A 21378-nucleotide genomic window follows, 5' to 3' on the forward strand; every position below is an offset into this window, starting at 1 on the left:
TGCCTCTGCCTCCTGATGTATCTCAACAGCCTGCTGCAAGCCCTGGTGTCAGTTCCTGCCCTCAGCCCCTCCTGGATCACACAAAGTGCTTTAAAAATCCCCAAAGTGTTGCTGGGAGCATGAGCAGGTCCTTTGTCCAGCTGCCCATTCCTGCCTTGCTGCCCACATCCCGCTCCACCAAGTGCTGTCACCGAGAGTTGTTTCCATGGCGATGGTCAATTGGAAATGGCAGCCTTGTCCCTTCCATTTCCACTGCCTTTCTCTTGACAGAAGTAAAGGCCTTGCTCTGATTTCACAGTTTGGCTGAAGGATATTTCCATTAGATTTATCCTTTCGTACTCGGACGCCCACACGCAGTTTAGCTTTGATTTTCCAGCCTTCCACTTCCACTCGTTCCTGGTTGTGAAGGACAGGTTTACCTGAGCCTCACTGCTGGGGACAGCAGTGACACCCCCTGCATGCTAATGTCCTGCACGGACTCACAGGGGCGTTTTGCTGGCAGCTGTTCTTTAAAGAGCTGTCTGCCTTCCGAAACAACATTTTTCCTTGAAGGTTTACTCTTGCAGTGGGATGCTCACAGGGGCTGGGCAGACGTGCTGGCCAGCGTCCCTTGGAGAGGGGCACGACTCTTCCAAGCCGCTGGGCGCAGCCCTCCCGCCCGTTTACAGCCGCGGGAAGTCCGAGGCTGCTCGCACATGGAGGAGCAGGGTGGCAGCCGCTCCTCCCGCTCGTCCTGTGTGGTCCTCGCCCTCCTCCGACTGCGGCTCAAGGGCACCATCACCATCCTCCTCCTCCTCCTCCTCCTCCTCCGGCTGCTGCTGCCAAGAGCAGCGGGAGCGGCGCCCGGCGGCCGCCAGGTGGCGCCAGCGGATAAGGAACGGGACCGGGACCGACACTGGGATCAGGGCCGGGATCACACCGGGACCGACACTGGGATCAGGGCCGGGATCACACCGGGACCGGGAGCGGGACTGGGATCGGGGCCGGGATAGCACCGGGACTGGGATCAGGGCCGGGATCACATCGGGACCGACACTGGGATCAGGGCCGGGATCACACCGGGACCTGGAGCGGGACTGGGATCGGGGCCGGGATCAGCACCGGGACTGGGATCAGGGCCGGGATCACACCGGGACCTGAAGCGGGACTGGCATCAGGGCCGGGATCAGCACCGGGACAGGGATCAGGGCCGGGATAGCACCGGGAGCGGGACCGCGTGTCCCGGGGCCTCAGAACCACACCAAGCCCGGCAAGGCTTCCCCATTTCTCTGATATTTTTTTAAAAGATATTTTTTCTCCAGTTTTGTTTGTTTGGGTTTTTTTGATTTTTTGGGTTTTTTTGGTTTTTTTTTTTTTTACATCATGCTTGGCGTATCTGGGGGAAAAAATTCCTCAGAGAGGGCTTCGAGCCCTTCCCAAGGCTCCCAGCCCTTCTCCCGAGGGCTCTTCCCAGGGCCCCAGCCCTCCTTCCCCAGGCCACATCTCGGGGGCACTGCCAGGAAGGTTTGGACCGACACCTTTGCAGATGCTCCAGGACTGAGTCTGCCAGTCACTGCCAGTCTGCCAAGTGTTAACAGAGCAGATAAAAAGCTAAGGAAGAACAGGAAACCAAGGCTGGTGTGCCTGTAGCCTCCTCAGAGGTTCAGCAATTGCTGCACCTGGTTTAACGCCCAAGTTTTAGGGGGCCAGGAAACGATTTGGTTTAGGTTTCCTCAAGTTAGTTTCCATTACTGATAATGGTGGGTTCCTACTGGACGGCTGTCAGCACTCAGTGGGATTATTTCACTTTGGGGTCTCCAAACACAGCTGGAAGGCACCAGCTGAAACACAGTTCCTAATTTTGCTCTTTTGGCAGAGTGGGACAGTCGATGGTAGGTGAAACTTGATGGCAAGGGAAACTGTTTCCCTACAGAGTGGCCCTTGCAGGCAGGGGATCAAGCTTCCTCTGGGGACATAAAGGCCACCACAGATCTCAGAGGGAGAGGAAAAGTGTAATCCTGCTTGAGCTGCACACCTGCAGTGGTGAAGGGGCTGGGGGAAGATGAGAAGCTGAGCAGTGGCTGATGAGCAGGAGGCTGATGCTGGCCACACAGACAACGTGAGCAGGGGTGCTCAAAGTCCAAGTGGTGGGTGGATGTAAGAATCTATCTAGCCTCTTCTATCATGTTCTCTTTTTAATAAAAACTCAGACTATTGCAGTAAAACTGGATGTCAGCATTACTAAACCCAATATTTTTTTAAAGAATCCACATTGCTTTCTACATGGTCAGCTGAGCTAAGCTGGCAAGCTTCAGTTTCCATTGAGGGGCACTTTGGAGCTCAAACAAACTGCTTGGGGAATTGTGAAATTCATCCCATGTAGCATTTTTGTACAACTGATCTTTTAAGATGAAATATAACCCCAATCCTTAAATAGAGTTACTGAAATTAAATATAAATTCAAGCCAAGGTAAAACTCCCAACAACTCAGTTCTCCAAACTGCATTAATTCCAATTGCTGCTGAGTTTTGTTCTGAGCTGCAGGCGTTTGGTGCCTTCTCCAGTGATGACAATGCAGGGATGCAGGTTGAGGTCACCTCCAGGAGGCCTGGTGGCTTCACTGACACAGAATTAGGGACTCTGGGAGAAGGCAAAAGCAGCCCTTGCCCGTGGGCTGATGAGCACACATGGAACTTCCAGCTTGCCCAGCTGTGGCTGCGTGCAGGCAGCACAAACAGGAGCCCTCAGTTCCTATGCAGCAGAGAAATGCAAAAAGCTTTTCCTCTGAAAGGAAGATAGCTCTTAATTATAGTGGACCTGGAACAAGGATTGCAACGTGGCACCAGCTGTGAGCTTTTAAGTCAGCTTTGCCAGCTGAAGGATGAGAGAGCCAAAAGGGGATGATTTGGAGAAACCCCCAACATGAGCTGGCCCACAATTTGCTGATCATATGGAGTTTATATACAGAATTCTGCTGTGATGGATTCTGCCACTGAATTTGCTTTTACCACCAGATGCCTCTAAGGACATCTGCTAATCTATTCAGAGAAATCTCAAAGCAAGACTGTAATGGGGCACAAGGGGGGGAGGAAATTGAAAGTTATGCCAAATTGAGGCTCATTCTTCACACCAGGCATCCTGAAATGACTTACAGGTGTCTCGGACCACATTCCTGCAAAATTTTCATGGATTATAGCTATTTACTTTACACAAATGTACCCAAAAGTTGCATTCATACCGAAGCAACACACATACACAAGAACCCTTTTGCTTGAAACACCCAGCTGAGATGTTCCCAACAGCTGGATTATCCCAGCCCTGGCATCAGTGGAGGTGTCACAGCCTTCCCTGGGCTCCCTGACCTTACTGACACTCTGAGATAAGGAGCCTCCTCCCCAAGCCTGCAAGGAGAAAGGAATCATCCTGTGGGAGGTCAGGAATGTGTATGAGGACTTCCAGGCTCACAGGCTTCAGTCTTGAGGACTGCCAAATGGAGGTCTGACAAGCCAACACTGATGGTCCAGAGAAGGCAATCAGGAGGATTGCTGAGTTGACAAACAGATTGCAACTCCAAAGCCATGAAAGCTGAAGTCAGGCTGATTAATTAATTATTTAGAGTCTCAACTCAGCTGGAGGTGTTGAGAAAACCTCAAATCCTTAGAGCAACTGCAGCATTTACCTTTCATGGATGTTCAGATGGGTTCATTTCAGTCTCTTAAGTAGTTCACAAACCATCTATGTTATAACAAGTTAATGCTCTTTCCACAAAGCTCTCAGAGCTCTAAGGCCATTCCAAAAAGATGGGGTTTTAATCCATAACCACCAGTGCGAGCACAGTGACAGAATGAGCAAACACCAGCCCTGCAGCCAGCCAAGAAGCTCTCTCTGGGTTCATCAGTGTCCTTCAGGAGCAGGCAGAAGTCACCTCTCAGCACCCAGCCTTCAGTGCCCTGCTCTGCTCACAGGGGTGACATGGCTGGCACCAGGAGCAGGTACCTGCCCCTGATGCTGCTGAAGCCTGGACTGACTTTGGGATGATGCAGCAAGGAAGGAAAAGGGAGCTGAGCAAATTATGGATGCAAGAAATGTAAACAAACTCCCTGATCATCCCAGCCAGAGTCTCTGTGCATTTCAGGAACAACAGTTTGATGTATTTGTCTAGCTTGGACTCCAGGACTGATGCTGCTCACCCTGCCAGCCATCTGCCACATTGCTTTTAGTTCTGCAGGGCAAGAGAACATGCTCCCACACCACTGGCTGCCACACCACTGACTGTCTGCTACCCTCCATTCTGACAGAAAAGCTTTAATATCTGACACAGGTCAACAGCTTTAACACCTGACTTCAGCCCAGGCTGAGCAGGACTTAAACAGCACTTGTCAGTGAGTCAAGAGCTGGACACTGCCACCAAACTCTGACCAGGAGGAAGCATTTTCCCCAAAGAACTAGTATGAGCTTCTCTCCCTTAATCCTGAATGACATTGGTGGTCTGAAATGGGAACCTACCTGCAGGTACAGAGGCCTTGGACCTCCACACAGCCCCTGGCTGTAATCATCACTAACATGCCTTAAATGAGAAATTCTCATGAAAAACAGCAACCAGAAAACAAAATAATCCACAAAACCCACACACAGCTTCCAAGTCCAGAGGAATAAAACACAGCAAAACCCAACAAAGAACAGGTAAAAGGGTGAGACTGTCACTGCACCAGCCACACCATGCACAATGCTTTGATTAAGCCATTGACAAATCTGCTTTAGGGCAGAGAAATTTGGAAACATCAGGCAATCAAACTGTGAAGTCAGTGAAAGAATGTGATTAATGCAAAAATGTGATGAAACTAATGTGCTTGGCTCCAGAATTTCATGGCACACCCTATACTGGAACCAAATCTGATGGCTTCTTGGCGAGCAGTGCCCCTCTGTGTTCCCCAAACAGGGTTATCCGTGTCCTCTTTGTTTTCTAGGTCTGATCAGAATACAAAGCTTTTATTGGAGCTCCATTTCTAAGGATGTGTTTCCCAGGATATGTACCCATAAAAAGAGACGTGTACATGCATATATACTCTGAATAATTGCACAGAATTTCACTCTTCCCTCCTGAGACATAAAAGAGCCAAGTGTTATTAAATTTACGGCGAGTTCGTTGTAGTTTTCACATAATTTTCTTGATGCACTGCAGATTTTTTAACAGGCTGCTGCTTTCTTTCCTGTTTAATGTTAAAGTACTTGTCCAGTCTCAGCTATACCAACATCCTGGATTTCTGTCTAAGTTTATCAGCCCCTGGGGCAAATGTGTCATTTTCTCTCCTCCTCTGCCCTCCAGCTTTGTGTAGAAAAGGAATACATGGGCCTGCAGAGTTCAGGATGTAACAAAGGACTGCAAACTCAGATTACCAAGGCTGTGGTCAGCACAAGGCTGATTTTTCACGGATGGCAGACACACATCAGGATCAGGATGCACTCCGTGGCTGTGACCTCCAATTACAGAAGGCTGGGTATGACACCAGCATCCAGGCAGGGGCAGAGGGCAGGAACAGAAGCAGACCTGGTATTGGTTGACTCACATTTGGTATTGTGGCTTTTGCAGTTGATTTTCTCTTGGTTATAAGCTCACTTTATGTCTAATTTTTCTTTCATTGCAAAAAGATGTTGTGTGCACATTGGTATGTGCTCTCCAGGGGACACACAATATAACTGTGATGCAAAGGAAAATATTATACAGCAAGGCAGATGCAGAGGGACTCAAAGAACTGCCTGTCTGAGGGCAAACTTCCCTGTCACTCTGCACACCTTCTCTTCAGGCTGCAAAGTTCGGAACTGTAGGAAATGATGCTCAGTTCAACACACTCAGTTCCATGGGGCCACCTGTAAGCTACAGCACCCCACTGTGCCCTGACAATGACCACCCCAACAGGGAGTGCCCTTGGGGAATCCACCTGCCAGGACCACACAGGCTCTTTGCAAGTGAGCAGGTGCCTACAAACAGCCCTAGAACATGCAAGAGAATAGGTACAATTTTTCCCCAGTGTGCAGAAGAGACCTTTTTGGGGACAGTCTGGGCAGCTCTCATACCATGCATCCCAGAAGTGTTTAATACTGGAAAGAAAGCGCGTGCAGATGCAAGCTGAGTTGGATGGACAAATAACTCCTTCAGAGGATGGGTGTTGGCTGTGAGAGACACTGGACTCTAAATACACAGCAAAGAAGCAAAACCAGCTCCAGATACTCACACATGGGTTTGAGCTGCCCGATGAGCTCCTCTTTTGTCCACTTTGCCCATTCCTTCTTGTCGGTGTTGATTGAGCACAGGATGGGGCCGCACGGTTTCCCGCAGTCCTCGATGGCCGGCACGTTCAGGTAGTGCACCAACACAATGTCTGGGTTCTGCAGGGACAGCAGAGCAAGAGTTATGTTGCTGGGGCTAGCACTCTCTGCATTTAACTTCCTAGTTAAAACTGGGACAGCAAGCATCATGAGCAGACCCCAGACTGCATGGGATTTCCCCGAGATAAGAGCTGTTCTTTAAAAGAGGAGTGGCTGGCAGTTTGCACATGGCTTCCCCCATCCTGAGGGCCCTCTGCTTGCAAATCTCCTGCTCCACTGGTATGTTCAGCACGAACCTCTTTTCCAACCTTTGCAACACCAAATACCTAGAAAATTCCTATGAACATCACTGACAATGAACACCAGGTAATATTGGTTTAAGGGACCTTTTGTTCATTTGAGACAATGCTTCCATCAGTTCTGGTCCACATCAGTCTGTTTTGAATATACAGAAAGTGACCTGAGAAATCAGGAGCAGCCACACCCTCCAGACAGTGAGAGAAGGCAGGAGGGAACAGCTGAGGAGGCTCACAAACAGTATCACAGAGCACCCCAAACGTGGGCTCTTTACAGACAAGCCAGTAATTCCTTGTCTTTTGAAGATGTTTGCAAACTGCAGAAGGTTGGGACGGGAAAATCCCCTGGCAGGACAGCTGCAGGAGGACAGAGGTGCTGGCTCCTGCAGGCTGATCCCACAGCTGAACCCACAGCTGATCCTGCAGATGGATCCCACAGCTGAACCCACAGCTGATCCTGCATGCGGATCCCACAGTTGAACCCACAGGTGGATACTGCAGCTGATCCTGCATGCAGATCCCACAGTTGATCCCATAGCTGATCCCACAGCTGATCCTGCAGGTGGATCCCACAGTTGATCCCACAGCTGATCCTGCAGGTGGATCCCAGAGCTGATCCCACAGCTGACCCTGCTCCCCTCTCCCCATGAGCTGCAGGGTCACACCCTGCCCTGGCGCACTGCGGTGCTGTCCCACCACAGGAGGAGCAGGAGCTGAGCTCTGTCACCACCCTGTGAGTAAATGAATCATCTTAACAGCAGCAGCAACAACTCAGCCAGTTCCCCAACAGCGTCCCAGGGAGATTGTTCAATAGATAATAACAAGATTGAGGAGATGATTTCTTTCCCTTAAGTCATTTACTCCTAAGTTCGCAAACTTTAATGACTGCTTTGGAATTATTTATAAAAATAAATAGGATAATGGTGTAATTAAAACTCTAATGTTTCATTAATGCTGTTAGAGCCCTGTTCCGAGGGGGAGTGGGAACACAACCCATCATCCACTTGTACAGGTTGTGCTGATGGGAGCACTTGCTTATGAAACCAGGGGAGAGCTGGAGCAGGACAGGGACACCTTCACCAAGGAGACCTGAGGAGGGAACTTCTGGTGGGCAAAGCACAGCACTGAAGCCCAGCATGCTGGAGCTGCACCCAGAGCAGCCCAAGCAGGGGCAGGGTGGCACCCAGCACTGCTGTGTGTGGGGTGACCATGATCCCTCTCGTGCACCCTGCACACACAGGGAGCATCCTGCACATCCCCAGGATCTGGGGATGGCTTCCAGCTCCTCCAGGCTGGCCAAGAAGATGCTGGCAGTGGGGAGGCCACTGGTGCCGGTGTACAGCAAGATGAAAAGCAGTGCAGGCCCACAGAGCATCCCCTCAGTGACCAGATACATCCCTCTGTCTGGAGGACAAGCTCAAAAAAGCTTAGGAAAAATTTCCTTAGGTAAGGAAAATATGCATGCAGGAACTTGCATTTTCACCCTCTATGGACAGAACTGCAAGCAGGGGATTCTCAGTGAAGATTCTGTGAGAAAGCAGCATCAAATTCTTGCAGCCAGTGCTAAAAGAATTGTACTGCACAGGGAAGAGGCAAAGAAACCTTGTATGGAACAGCAAAGAATTTGTTTCAGAGAGGTTTTGGGAAGTGCCAAGGCAAAGAAAACTGTTGGCTCTTCTATTCCCAAGATTCTTCTGTCTTACGTTGCAAATCCAAGATTTGGCCAGTGGTGTATATTCTGTTGCCATCTGTTAGAACCACGTGGGGCAGTTTTATTTATCTCTCCCACAGCCCATCCTCCCTCCAGGAGATCCCTTCTGTCCATGGCCAGTGAGTGTCCCTGCAGGGCTGATCAAATTCCACCATCCCATGGGAGATGCTCCGCCCAGGGGAGGAGCCAAGCATTCCTACCTGGATCCAATCTGCCCTGGGAACAGCCCGGAAACCCTTTGCACCCTGCATTCCCAGAGGAGCAGCTTTCTGCTGCCCTGCATTCCCAGAGGGAGAGCAGGCCCATCTCCAGCAGCCCTGGAGCTGCAGAGGAAAACTCCCCCCTTGGGCAGGATCCCTGCTCCAGCAGAGCCACAGCTGGCACTGCAGGAGGGCTGAGCCCCGCTGGGATGGGACTGTGCCACCAGCCTGAGCCCCCCTGGGATGGGACTGTGCCACCACCCTGAGCCCCCCTGGGATGGGACTGTGCCACCACCCTGAGCCCCCCTGGGATGGGACTGTGCCACCACCCTGAGCCCCCTGGGATGGGACTGTGCCACCACCCTGAGCCCCCCTGGGATGGGACTGTGCCACCACCCTGAGCCCCCCTGGGATGGGACTGTGCCACCACCCTGAGCCCCCCTGGGATGGGACTGTGCCACCACCCTGAGCCCCCCTGGGATGGGACTGTGCCATCACCCTGACACACAGAGGGCCAGGTCATGTTCTGACTCAGTCAGTGTTATTTTGTATTACTGCATTTTTATTTTATTTTTAATTTTTCCTAATAAAAACCCTGTTATTCCTACTCCCATATCTTTGCCTGAGATCCCCTTAATGTCAAAATTAAAATAATTCAGAAAGAGGAGATTTACATTTTCCATTTCAAGAGAGGCTCCTGCCTTCCTTAGCAGACACCTGTCTGTTCAAACCAAGACATCTTCTGAGACAAACAACTGGACCTTTTGTGTCCAATTGTGAGGTGTTCAAAACCTTCTTTTTCACAGGCACATCTGCCCCAGACAGAGACAGCCAGAGGACACAGAAAGCCACCACAACCTCTCATTCTACAAAGGGGATGTCTGAAACATCACAGTGCTCAGAAGAGGTTCAGATAGTAAAAATGATCACCCACACACCCAAATAGTCTCCATCAGCTAATTTAACATCATTACTGATCTAGATGATGAAGTAATAAAAAGGAATATGCTTCAGAGATTTCATGTAAATACACCTCTTGCTCCCAGGGAAGTTTCAAAGAAGGGAGCAAGGACACAGCCCTGGGTGATGTGGCAGTTCTGCAGGTGCTTCTGCCTCCCTCTCAGGTAAGCTGCATTTTTCACAGCCTGACAGTGCTGGGTTGTCACCAGGCAGCTCAGGATTATGGGGTCTCCTGGCTTCAGTGCAGCACAGGCAAGTGGACCTCAGCAGTGGACTGGAACTGGAATTTATACTTTTATACATAAAAACATATAAAATCAGCACAAACTAAGCAGGTTTGTTCCTTATGCCTGCATCTAAAAGCTGACCTCAGAATGTCAAATCTCATGAATGCCAATCTACTTGGTGAACTGAAATGTTTTGACACAAATGAGCAGCATACATATGTTTTGGAAAACTCATAATTAGCAGCAAATCACCATTTGTGATGACCTACCAGAAGAGCAAGAGAGATGTGAAAGACTGCAAGAAAAAATACAAATATAACTTCCACACAGGAAAGGCATCAGGAGAGTGGGCACACCAGGGCAGAAGCCCTTCACTGGGGTGGCAGGGGGGAATGAGGGGAACCCTGCACTGGGCAGCAGATGGCTCTGGAAACATTCCTGCTGGAGATCTGCCCATCATCCCAGTGCCTGCAGCCTCAGCAGAGTTGCTCTGCTTCCCCCAAACCCAAGTGGAAGGTGCTGCCATCTGTCCCTGACCTGGGCAAGGCTCCTTGGCTTCTCCTGCCTCCTCAGTGTGGCACAGGAACTGCCTCCACTGCTGCTGGGGGGTAAGCAGGAGATGGTGCAACAAGTGGTTAAACACAACAAGTCGTTGCTTCTGATGAAGAAAAATGCAACTGCAACATCTGTCTGACTCTTGTTTGAAGCTTCATCAGCTCTAAGTGGTCAATAAATCAGACTGGCATGGCGTTACATTTCTGCCATGGCTTAACCATTAATCTAATGCCAGTTCTCATGAAAAATGAAGGAGAAAAACTTTGTGATGGTGAAAGTGTACACAATATCCAGAAAGTGATAATGGCACGTAATGGTGCTGCAGCCCTCCATCCCAGTGGCTGGAGGAGCCATGGAAATTATCTGACTAAAACAGGGATTGTTTGTTCCACCAGCCTGCTCCACGTGGGATTTTTCACAGGAGCAGAAACACCAAACTGGAACAGTTCCAGCAGGTGGGGGGCCGTGGGCAGCCAGCACAGGGCTGACCAATGCTGGGGTGAAGGAATGGTCAGTTCCTGCAGAGTTCCACCGTGGCTCAGCCACAGGGGAACCTCTCATTTCAGCAACCACCTTTTGCTTCTTCTTCTACACTTCCCAGAGTCAGTCCCCTCCAAGGGGAAAGTCTCCCTTCTCAGGGAGAATAATCACAAAAACCTTCTGCCTTACCAAAGCATGCTGCTTCGGTTCTCTTCTTCTTTTTCTTTTTCTTTTAAAAGCAAAAATCAAAAGCCATTTCTGGCCAGCTTCCAGCTGCTCTTCAGTTGCTCAGCCAAGGCAATCAGCTCAAGGCAAAATCTCACTGGCAGGGGCTCCCAAATCACCGATGACCACAGCTGAAGATAATTTTCTTTGGAAAAATACCTCTGAGCTGAAAGTTTTGCATTTGTACTCCCTGCTGGAAGGATGAAAGGAAGTAAATCATCCTCAGGTGTGAAGAGATCAGTGAATTTAATCTCAGCCAAGGAATTACCCCCAAATGCAGCCATTTGCCCCGGCTGGTACTGGACATTTGTGTCAGTTCTGTCGTGTCAAATCTGTGAAGGCCCACATGTGATGTTCAGCTCTAATGGCTACACCACAAAGTAAAGTGGGAGGAGTGGAGTGTGACAGTGGGATGGACAGGCAGCTCCTGTGCCCCACTCCCTCCCTGTTCACCCCCAAAATTATAACAAGTTTTTTTTTTTTTTTTTTTTTTTAAATTTTTTTGCAGTTATTCATTCATGATGTTTACTTTGTATTTCTCAAACAATCCAAAAGGCTGAAAAGGAAATCTCAGCTTTCTGGGAAGATAATTCACATCCATTGCTGTGGGGTGACAGGATTAATATTTGACAGATTATCACCTCCAAAAAAAGCTAATATAAAGAGATCCCATAAAAACCTAATATAAGGAGGTTTCTGTGGTTTTGAGGAGCTACCATTCCATGATGCTTTAGTACCCACAGGTAACTCAGGGACAGGTGCTGGGAGTGCCTGTGTATCATCTGTATGTTATCTAAAAATCAAACCAGTGAATGAAACTATTCCCAGACACATGGATGACAGAACCTTCTGCAATTTATAGCAATGTCTTTCTGGATGGTTTTCTCTGGATTTTCAAAGGTTTGAGAGCAGAGTCTGAGATACCTGAAGAAAAAGGCACAAATACGTAACACAGACACTGAAGTAATGGAATTTTTTCAGAGACCAAATGCTAGCTTTGGGCAGATTATTGGTTTGAATCCCAGCAATTTCTTTATCCTTGAACTAATTTCTAATTGAGGTCATGCTATGGAAGGCAACCTGGTGGCTGATGCCTTAGAATATATTAATCTTCCATACTAACTGTGAAAACAACAAAAAAAATCCACTGCCTTTGAGCACACAACCTACTGCCTTAATTTATCTAGAGCTGGGCATTTTAATTAGGGAAAATGAGACAATTACCAGAGCTATAGCACAGCCCTGGCACCCGAGCTGAAGCACTGGAGCACAGGGAAGAGAGTGGGACCCCAGAGCCAGACACAAAAGCAGTTGTTGTGCTGCAGAGCAGGACTGGTGCTGCTGGAAAATCCCTTTTAGCTAGCACAGCACCTTGGGTTAACCTTGTCCCCTATGGCTCCAGCTGACAAAAGAGCTGCTGGAACTTCTGGCCCTTCCACAGCTTCCTCAGGAAGAGAAGGTGCTTGGAGTCAGCCAGGCAGGGAGACACTGGTGCATGTGTGGTTTTAACTGCAGCATCCTGACACACACTCACCCAGGATCTCATGCCACTTGTCACTGTCCTCACCTGGGTAAGGAGCTTTGGGTCCCCTCTGGGGTGGTGGCCATCCCCACCATCACCACCATTGCCACATCCCAGCCATGGCTGGGGTCTCAAGATTTATACCCTGTGGATAAAATGCTTGTCTCAAAAGGTCAGCCAGCCCACAAATCCAACACAGTCATTTTCCCAGTTTTTCAGCCAAAATTGAGTTTTTCTGTTTGTTTAAGTTCAAGAATTTTTGAGACAAGAGACTGGCTACAGGACAATACAGCTCCACATACTGCAGTACTGAAAGGCTTGGAAAGCAAAAAATTATTTTGAGATGATGAGATTTCCTGCAATTGTTATAAAGAGAATCAAGATTTCATCTGGCTGTATATTTTATAACATGTTCCCCAGTTCCTCTTCAATACCTTGGTAAGGGCACAGCACACAGAGCAGGCAGCATTTAAATAGTGTGAGCAGAAAAGTAAGAGAGTCTTAATATAGAACAAACACCAAACACTCACTAATACATCCTCAAATGTGATATATTTGAAGATATTTTATATAGAAAGAGCTGCCTCTAAATACTCCTGAGGATCATGTTTACTTAATGTACACTTTGAAAGACACAGAGAAATAACATGCAGTAATTCCTGGCCTCCAAAGTTCCAGAAGAAATTGATTTCTGAGATGTTTTTTATCTGTCACAGCAATACCTCTAGTGCTAGTAAAAGGTGTAACACGAAGATGATGCTGCACAATCAGAAACATGCAGCAAAATAAAACAAAAGGCATTTCTCTTTCTCACACAGGTATTATTCTTCTGGACAATGGAAATTTCTTTTCATCTGTGCCACTTCTCCCAGCTGGAAGCTTTAACTTACACAGGCAGCTGACAGGGACAAGATAATTCTGCCATGAGCTGGGGCTGCATTTGTTTATCTGGGAACATGCAGGGAGCTTTGCTGCTGACACAGAGGTCCCAGGGATGGAGGTGCAGCAGGGAAGTCTCCTGTCCTTGCTTATTGCCCCAGAGACCATGATTCCCATGAAATCATGAAAGGGATTTCATGGGAAGGTGCTGTGGGTTTGAGGGTCCCCAGGATGAGGTGAGAGATGAGAACTGACTCTAAGTTCTCAGAAGGCTGATATGATATGATATGATATGATATATGATATGATATGAAAAGAAAATGCTATACTAAAACTATACTAAAGGAAGAGAAAGGAGACATCAGAAGGCTAACAAAGAATGATAACAAAAACTCATGACTGACCAGAGTCCTGACACAGCTGGGCTGGGATTGGTCATTAAAGTAAAACAATTCACATGCTGGGTAAACAATCTCCAGACCACATTCCAGAGGAGCAAAACATGGAGAAGCTGAGGCTTCTCATCTTGCCAGGAGAAGAAATCCTGGCAAAGGGATTTTTCATAAAATATCACAGTGACAGGAAGGTCTGAAGTCACTCAAGCACTTGTGGTGCTGGTACTGCCCAGCACACAGGGCATCAACAGCAGAGCACCCCTCAGCACAGCCGGGTTTCAAGACCCACAGTGGGCTCCAGGCTGCCACCCACAGAGCAAGGCACTTTTTCAAACCCATGTTTTTTTCTGTCTGTCTGGATTCTGCAAAGCCTGAGACTTTCACAGCTTTGAGCTGTCGGTCAGAGGCAGCTGACTCAGTTAATAGCCTTCTACAGCTATGCCATTGCTTGTGTACAAAAACACAACCATCATTAAAGCAGGCAGAGAAAACTGAGAGAAAGCAACCTGCCCTACTTCAGCTTACTCAGAGATACTCCTTCTTAACACCCCCACTCAGGAAAAGTGTGAAACAGCAGCAACAGCTGCCTTTAGCCCAGCTGCTGCATGCAGCACCATGACTCTACAGGGAGACAGATTTGCTGTGGAAATCACCAAGGCATCTCCTCCTCCTCCTCCTCCTCCCTGTCACTTGCTCTCTGCAGTTTTACAATTCATTCTGCAAAAGCCTTGAGGATTTTCAAACAATAGCACTGAGGGCAAAGCAAAGGTTTCTTTGGGTTTGAACTCCTCTGAGATACTCTTCCTGACAAATGAGGCTTATTATAGCACACACATCTCTTCCCAGACTGAATATATTCTGCTACTCCAGCTCTCCACCTTTGAAGACTTTGCACAGTGCCTCTGTGTTTTCCTATGTTAAATCTGTACACTGCAACCATTTCCAGAATAGTGGAATTTCTTCTGCAGGAAAAGTGGTGCAGAGAAGAACATCAAAGCTATAAGATATTTCAGCATCCTATACCTGAATTATGCTTTTCGTTTTCAAAATATCTCAAAAAATTTCCCAACTGCTACAGCCCAATTTATACATCAGGATTACTCAATTTAACAGCAAAACATGGCTTTTCTTAGAGTAACACAAAAAAAAGGCTTGGTTGCCAATAAAGCACCAGTGAGGAACCTCCCAGCCACCAGCACTGCAGATGTGGAGCAGAGTTCTGCCCTGCAGCTGCATGAATACTTAGAAATCATGTTTGAAATCATGCTGCCCATGCACACACGGGCAAAGTCCCAACAAATCACAGACACAAATGTAAATATTGAGGTACTGCAAATGCTGTAACAGTGCTGCTCTCTTTGCAGGCTGCTGCTCTGTAAAAGATTTGCTACTGCATTTGGACTATTTTTCCCCAGAAGTGTGAGCCAAAGATCCCTCAGCTGACATTTGTGAGGACTCTTTATTTTTTTTTTCATTCTGAAGTACAGAATCTCTTCTCCCTCCTTCTGTTTTTATTGCAACCTTTACATGGGAATTCTGTCATTGCATTTCAAACGAGCTCAGGCAGAGCTCAGCTCAGAACACTTCCATCCCCATCACTGGCCAGAAATGCCAGCATTATAAATCATGCCCCAAGTGGCTTCTGCCCTTTCCCAGCTCACCCAAGCCAGAGATACAATAATAGTTGATCTGAAATAAGAAGAAATTTTAATTTCAAAGCTCCACTGACATTCACCAAGTGCTTTCAAAGTTTCTATCAACAGAATGCTTCCAATTCTAGTTGGAATGAAGAGAGCAAGTTTTTCTCCCAAGCTGATGGCCTAGTTTGCCTCAATAACACTATTATCTGTTAAATATTAATGCATTTCTGTGAATTAGGAGCAGTTCTACGGGCACCTGCAGATGCACCATTTCTTACTTTTTTAATTGTTATTGTTGTAGGTGGACCAAGTAATAGAAAGCTGACATTTCCAAATACCAAACAAGAAAAGCCCAGGAGAATGTGCTGAGAGCTCGTGATAAGCTTTCCCTACAGAGACATGCTGTCCTTCAGCACTGCTCCTAAAGCTTCACCAAGCTCCAAGCTACTTTTGTACATATAAAAATGATTTAAAATCCTTTGGAAGGGGATTGTCCCTGAGTACACTCCCCACAGCAGCACCACGATGGACTGAGGATGTGTCCAAGAGTTGGCCCAACTGCACAAGGCAGCAGATCAGCACTTGCCAGGGTGCCACAGCCTCCCAGCCCCACACATCCCACCAGAAGAGAGCTCTGTGCACTGCTGGAAGGTGATGGCAGCTCCAGCAGCATCCCAGGGGCTGCAGCTGTGCTCACAGTGCTCACCAGCCCTGAGCCCTCTCCCTGCACCTGCACAGACAGTGCAGGGACATGGGGCTGCAGGTGCCTGGAAAGGAGACATGTGTGAGCCTGATCCCTGCCTGAAGGAACAGCAGATAAATGCTATTTAATGTTCCATGAAGCCTATACAGTACATGGTAAGCCAACAAGTCCTTTTTATTTTTATTCTTTGCTCTTGCTCTGAGGCCTCTATCGTTCATAGCTTCTATAAATTTGTTACTTTTGATATCAGTGACTGGTAATACAATTCCCAGAGGAATAACATCAATAACCTTCAAAACACTTTCATAATGTTGCCTTTGATAATCTTGCAACACGTTTGTTCCTATGGCAAAACCCTTATGACACTGCTCCTCAGCACACAGGTTATTCACTGAAGGTTTTGTTGTGCCTGGATAATCCTTCCAAACATGAGTAACCCCAGTGCCAGGGAATCCAAAGTTCTCCTCCTTTTGGAGTCCAATTTTACTTTTGCATTGCATATGAGAGCTCACAAAGTGGAGGGTCCAAACAAAAGATGCATAAAAGCTCAGCAGCATGGGGCTGTGCCCAGAGAAAGAGATGGGCAGGTACCAGGGACACCCCAAAGTGCCATATCAAGGTCATGGCTCCCTCCATTGTCCCTGCAGCTGCTGCCTGTGATTCACTAGCCATGGTGTCCTGAAAGGGATCCACAGCAGCCAGCTGGGAACTGAGACAGCACTTTAAACAGGAGACATCAAATCCTAAAGCAAAAAAGGAGTATCGACTTGAATTTCTTCTGAACTGTAAGAAAAAGATTATTAGACAGCCTTCTTTCTTCTCCACCACCACTCAGCATACAATGGGATTAACAAACAGGGATTAGCACCTCAGCACTCCTGCTGCAGGCTGGGAGTCAGCCCAGCTCTCTGAGCCTCCTCCACACACATCTGGAGACTCCCATGTGGATGCCTTGGAATCTTAAAAGGAAATGTGACCCCCAGCAGTGCTGCTGTGTGGCTCAGAGTGGCTTCTCTGACCTGCTGATAAGAGTGGAATTATCTCCTTATCAGACCTTTCCAAGGACTCTGACTCCTGTCTGGCTGAGTAGGCATTCAGGTTTCTCTTGGGGAGATCTGACAAATGGATTTTGTTTCTGTTTCACTATTTCAGAGCAAGAACAGAAGCACTCCCAGGGTGCACAAACAGCTCTGGTCAGTGCCAGCACAGCTGTGAACTTAAGGGAGGGGCACTCATTCCTTCCTGGCTCCTTTTTGCCCCAAATCAGATCCCTCTTTCACAAGCTAAGAGCAAAGAATGGTAAATTGGACAGTGAGCCCATCCTGCCTCAAACTGCCAAGCCAGAGCAAGGACCTGGCTGCTAAGGGAGATGTTATCAGGGATGAGCAGGAGCTGCTGCAGCAAAGCAAACTGCCCTTCAGCCCAACCCATCAGTGTCACATTGGCTGCACAGGAGCAGCCTGGCCATCTCCCAGCACACAACAGTGCCCTGATAACCTCCAAAGCTGTGTCATTTCAGCAGAGAAAGGTGAGCTTTGTTTAGCCCTTGGGCTCAGGCTGAGCTGCTGACAGATGCCAACATTTCATTCAATTAGATTTTTAAGTAGTGAGCACCAATTTATCAGGTGAGCATTTGGAGATGTGGCACAGAGAGTTATCAATTTCTTTGGTAACTCCATGGCTGCATCTCTCCTGGAGAGTGTCCCTCATCTTTTTATTTCACAGTATGCCCCAAGAAAAAGAGTGAAGTTTTGTCAATGCCTTTTAAAGAATGCAACAAATAGCAATGCAGTTGCTGTTAAATGCAGAAATTCCCTCCCCCCCTTTTTTTTTAATTTACTTGCCAAATATGACTATGAAGCTGAGATATTTTATACACTAAGTGCTGCTGCCTTCGGTGTACATTCACATCAGCAAGAGCAAAGAATACACAGCTGTGGTGTTTGTGAGGTCCCCAGGATGAGTGAGGTGAGAGATGAGGAATCTGACTCCATGTTCTCAGAAGGCTGATTTATTATTTTATGATATTATATTAAATTAAAAGAATACTATACTAAAACTATACTAAGAAAAAGAAAGGATACAGACAGAAGGCTTGAGAATGAATAATGAAAGCTCGTGACTGACTCCTCAGAGTCCTGACACAGCTGGCTGTGACTGGTCATTAATTAAAAACAATTCACATTAAACCAATCAGACATGCACCTGTTGGTAAACATTCTCCAGACCACATTCCAAGGCAGTCAACACAGGAGAAGTGAATCAGGTAATTATTATTTACATTTTTCTCTGAGGCTTCTCAACTTCCCAGGAGAAGAAATCCTGGGGAAGGGATTTTCCAGAAAATGTGACAGTGACACACAACACCTATGATGCTGCATGCCTCACAAAATACAAGAAGGCAGGAAAGCTTCTGAATTTCAGTAACAGATGCAGACTATTACACACAGCCAGTCACTGCTCATTTCACCCATCAGCTACTTGACCCAGCTACATACACTGGTATCTTCTGAGACATCCCAAAAAAGCAGCAGGAGTTGGAACATCCAGTGCCAGACATGGGAATATTAAAGTTTAACATGGGCACTTTTAAGTTGGTAAATGCTCAGCAAAGTAAGCACAGATCAAAGGGGTTTCTGAGCTTAGGCATCAATGCATCACAAGAAGCCTCTGAGAGAGAGGTAACACTGAGGAATGAACAGCTCATGACAAGAGTCCTTGAAAGCCCAGGAACAGCAATACTCTGCACTATCCAGGCTCAAGAGTGCTCTGAGCATTTCCTAATTTACTGCTTTTTCCCTTTTTTTCTGTCTGGACAGAACATGGAAGAGGAATGGTTTTCTTGCTGTCCTTCAAACAAAGGACAGTCCAGGTTTTGTTCTTCAGCTTGGACCTCAGATCTGACCTTCATCAGACAGCATGAGAACTGATCTGAGGGTCTGTTGTTAAGTGTGCCACCCATGACTGCTGGTAGGGCTGGTTTTGAGCAGAATATTGAAGAGTCTTACATGCCCACCCACATTTTAGCTTTTGAAAACATCCCACAGATGTTTTCTGCATTTTATTCCCCCAGCAAAGACTGCCTGAGTCAGAGACCCTGCCCAGGTGCCTCCTATTTGTTGCTGGAGATGAGTGACTTCCCTCATCCAGCCACAGATTGCTTCTCTCTGATACTGCTGGAATGGAGAGCTGGTGCTCACTCAGCAACAGCATGATCTGAGGTGACTGCAGTTGTGCCTTTGCAAACCACTCAACGATGAAGATTTTCATCTTGGCACAGACACAGGAGCTGCAGCTGCCTTCTCCCCTTCATCAGGAACATTTCTATTGCCATCAGAGGCATTTTCCTCACCTGCCACAGCTGCAGGGAGCAAGGAAACGTCAGCTGCAGCAGGAATTCAAGCCACCAGGATTCCCCACGTTATTCCTCCTCACTCTCAGAAGGACACACACCAGAAGTGCAGGTGCTCTGTGCAGGGCTGGACACTCTCACTGTGTCTGCCAGGACCAGCAGTGCCCACTGCCCCAGTGAAGTGGTTTCAGCACTGCCATCCTTCCTCCACCACATGCTCAGAGCCAGAGATGGAGCAGGGAACAGCCCAGGGGATTCTGCTCTCATTACCCCTGCCTCAGCTGATGATGCTGTTCCCAAACCCTGGGACTGGAACAGCAGCTCTGCCCACCCCAGGGCACTGAGATGCTGTGATGTGAGAGCACAAGTGAGACCATGTCCTGCTGGGTTCCCTGAGGAGCAGGTAGCTCACATGGTGTGTGCTGTCTGCCTGCCACACCAGGGAGCACTAAAGAACCTGTAAAGGAATGTGTAATGAGATGCCAGGCAACAAAACCAGCGTGGGTGAACACAGGGATTCCCTGCAGAGCCTCCTTTTGATTCTGTGCTGGGAGAGCACTCTCTGAGGAATGCAGCATCCCCCTCTTTAGGCAGAAACACCCTGCCAGAGGAGATCCTCCATCACCACTATTTGGAATGCTCTCTTCTCCAGGTTTCCTGATGTTTTGGTGTTATGCCAGAAATGTTTCAGCTGGCTCAGTATTGCAAGAACCTGGAAAACATCACAAAAATCTTTCATCCCAACTTGCTCACACAATCTGGAAATGACTGGAACAACCATCATGCCTAAGGAGATTAGAGCCTGTCTGCTGAAATCCAAAGCCCATCCTTGCCACAGCAGAAGCTGCAGCAGGACAGGTGAAATGGTGAAACGCCCATTATTGCAGTTTGGTTGATGTGGGGATGGTAACAACAGCAGAGCCCAGAGCTTGAAGGCATGTTCCCAGCAACAGAGCAAACTCCCCACAATGTTCACAATGTCCTCAAGTCATTCTGTTTTATAGATAGAGACACAAGGAAAAAATGAAATCTAAAAAGCATTGTCAACTTGAATGATTTTTCAGGTTCTTGTCACTAAACAACCATCATCCCTCAGAGCATACGAAAAGCAATAAACCCAATAGAGCTAATAAAGGAAAACTGTGTGGAGCTTGACAGATCTGGCTGTCCCTGGCATGTGACAGCCAATTTTCCAAGCAGGCAAATTGAAACTGCAGCAAACTTGTCCACAGGATAAGTGAGACCCTGACAAAAACAGCACCTAGTCCTGTTTTTTAACACTGTTAAGTTCTGCTAAAAAAAGGTCCATTTTAAAAGAACATTCAAAAGGTTCTGCAAAATACATTTGTGGCCAATATAAAAACTGCCCAGTAATTGCTGTTTATGGTCTCACCTCTGCTGAGCATCAGCACAGACCCAGAGGTCTGTTCCACACAGAAAGGGACACACCTCACCTTGCTAACACTGCTTGTCCACTCTGGCTGTGCCAGCCCAGCCACCCCCCAGGACCTGTGATCCTCTGAATGCTAAAACCCATCAGAAACTGTCTCCTCTAAAAGCTGGAATTCCTCAGGCTGCGTGGCAAACCTGCACAGCAAGGTTTGCAGGGAAAGTCTGTGAGCAAACCAACACCTAATTTAGCCAAGAACCCATTAACATTTCCTCTGTGTACTCACTCAATGAAGATGCTTTTGAAGCCACTTATTTACCAATAAATTACAATGGTCTGGAATCATTAGCAACCAAGTAAATTGTTTTAATTGATCTGAACTTTTTTGCAATGTCGGAACTTCCTTCCTCTGTAATTGTACTTTCTAAAAGGCTGAAACAGCAAATGAAAGCTCTCTTGGAGCTTTGTGTCTGTAAAGTGTTCCCTATTCTGAAAGGCTGAAATTATAACAACTCTTCCATTTTTGCAATGAACCTT

The 21378-nt window shown here is 47.5% G+C and overlaps 1 protein-coding gene across 4 annotated transcripts in view; it reads right to left on the reverse strand.

Annotated features, from left to right (window-relative positions):
• Positions 1-21378, reverse strand: part of CAMTA1 (calmodulin binding transcription activator 1) — a 242353-nt gene that overhangs the window by 49912 nt on the left and 171063 nt on the right. For all 4 annotated transcript variants that reach the window (XM_050982727.1, XM_050982724.1, XM_030233537.2 and 1 more), the window contains one exon: positions 6213-6366. In XM_050982727.1, the coding sequence (XP_050838684.1) occupies positions 6213-6366 (154 nt within the window). The remainder of the gene's footprint in view (positions 1-6212; positions 6367-21378) is intronic.

Source organism: Serinus canaria, chromosome 21 (genome assembly GCF_022539315.1).
Source record: "Serinus canaria isolate serCan28SL12 chromosome 21, serCan2020, whole genome shotgun sequence".
In the NCBI taxonomy this organism is placed as follows: Eukaryota; Metazoa; Chordata; class Aves; order Passeriformes; family Fringillidae; genus Serinus; species Serinus canaria.